Raw genomic sequence first — 1264 nt, forward strand, 5'->3', positions numbered from 1 at the left:
GAAACAAAGCCAATATTTCTTAAGAATAGAACAAAATGATTGAATCGCAACTTATTAGTTCTTAATAGGTAAATCTAATTGGTTTCCGTATTTGACGCCCTGCACGCGTCACCACAATCTTTTCTTTCTTCTGGTCGGCGTCAGAATCCGCCTTCTCCATAGATGTAGTCGCCTCTTCAAAATTCGTCTGACTCGCAGGCTCGTCTTCGTCCATCTCTAAAGGGGTAGCTTCCATCAAATACAACCGCTGAATAGGTCGAACAAGCTCTCCACTACTCAGCTTCAGTCTGGCTACTCGAGGTATGCCATCCTTGCCGGGCAGCAACTCCACAACCTTTGCCATCGGCCACTCCAAACGTTTGCGGTTATCGGATCCGATCAATACGACATCTCCTATTTTTACCGGTCGGGAAGTCGGTAGTTTTCCACGATGTACAAGTTCCGCTAGGTATTCTTTGCGAAACCTCTCCTTCAGCATCTGACGGACACGTGCTAAATGGCGGTATTTTCCTCGTAGTCCATTGTTCTCCAACTGATCGAGATCCGGTACTGATACCTCCGTAATTCCTCCAAGAAACATCGCAGGGGTGAGGGGAATTAGGTCTTCACTGTCCTCTGTAACGCAAGTCAACGGTCTCTGATTGATGACCGCTTCCACATCGATCACACAAGTCATTAACTCTGTGTAAGTCAAGCGAGACCGGCCTAATATTCGTTTGAGTAAATCCTTGACCGATCTGACAAGACGTTCCCAAAATCCGCCCCACCAGGGTGCGGAAGCCGGGTTGTATTTCCAAGAAATTCGTTGTACAGCTGTTTCTCGTTCGATTCGCTTCCAATCCAAGGCGCCAAGCAGATTGTTTGCACCCACAAAATTGGTGCCCTGGTCGCTCCATATAGACGAGGGACGTCCTCTCCGCCCAATGAATCGCCGTAGAGCCAGCAGGAAAGCCTCAGTCGAAAGCGAAGCAACCAACTCCAAATGCACAGCCCGATAAACTGCACAAGTGAACAGTACTATCCAGATCTTCTCCCCAGATTTTAAGTACAGCGGTCCACAAAGATCAACTCCAGTGGTCTCAAAGGCCACAGCATCCTTAACACGATCTCTGGGTAAAGCGGCAGGAACAGCTTCAGTTCTCTTCGCCTTAAATCTACGACAAATGACACAAGAGCCTATTATTTGTTTAACTTTACGTCGCCCTCGTAATATCCAATACTGTTCTCGCAACTTGTTCAAAACGAACTGTACTCCAGCATGACA

At 47.4% G+C, this 1264-nt stretch overlaps 1 protein-coding gene across 1 annotated transcript; it reads right to left on the bottom strand.

Annotated features, from left to right (window-relative positions):
• Positions 1-112: 112 nt before the first annotated feature.
• On the bottom strand, positions 113-1154 carry LOC105570903 (the record flags this gene model as incomplete). Its single annotated transcript, XM_012028358.1, has 1 exon — positions 113-1154. A coding segment is annotated over one exon (1042 nt), but the record flags the coding sequence as incomplete, so codon positions are not given.
• Positions 1155-1264: the final 110 nt, after the last annotated feature.

The sequence above is a fragment of the Vollenhovia emeryi genome, unplaced genomic scaffold, assembly GCF_000949405.1.
Source record: "Vollenhovia emeryi isolate VEMERY1.0 unplaced genomic scaffold, V.emery_V1.0 DF949983.1, whole genome shotgun sequence".
NCBI classification, from domain to species: Eukaryota; Metazoa; Arthropoda; class Insecta; order Hymenoptera; family Formicidae; genus Vollenhovia; species Vollenhovia emeryi.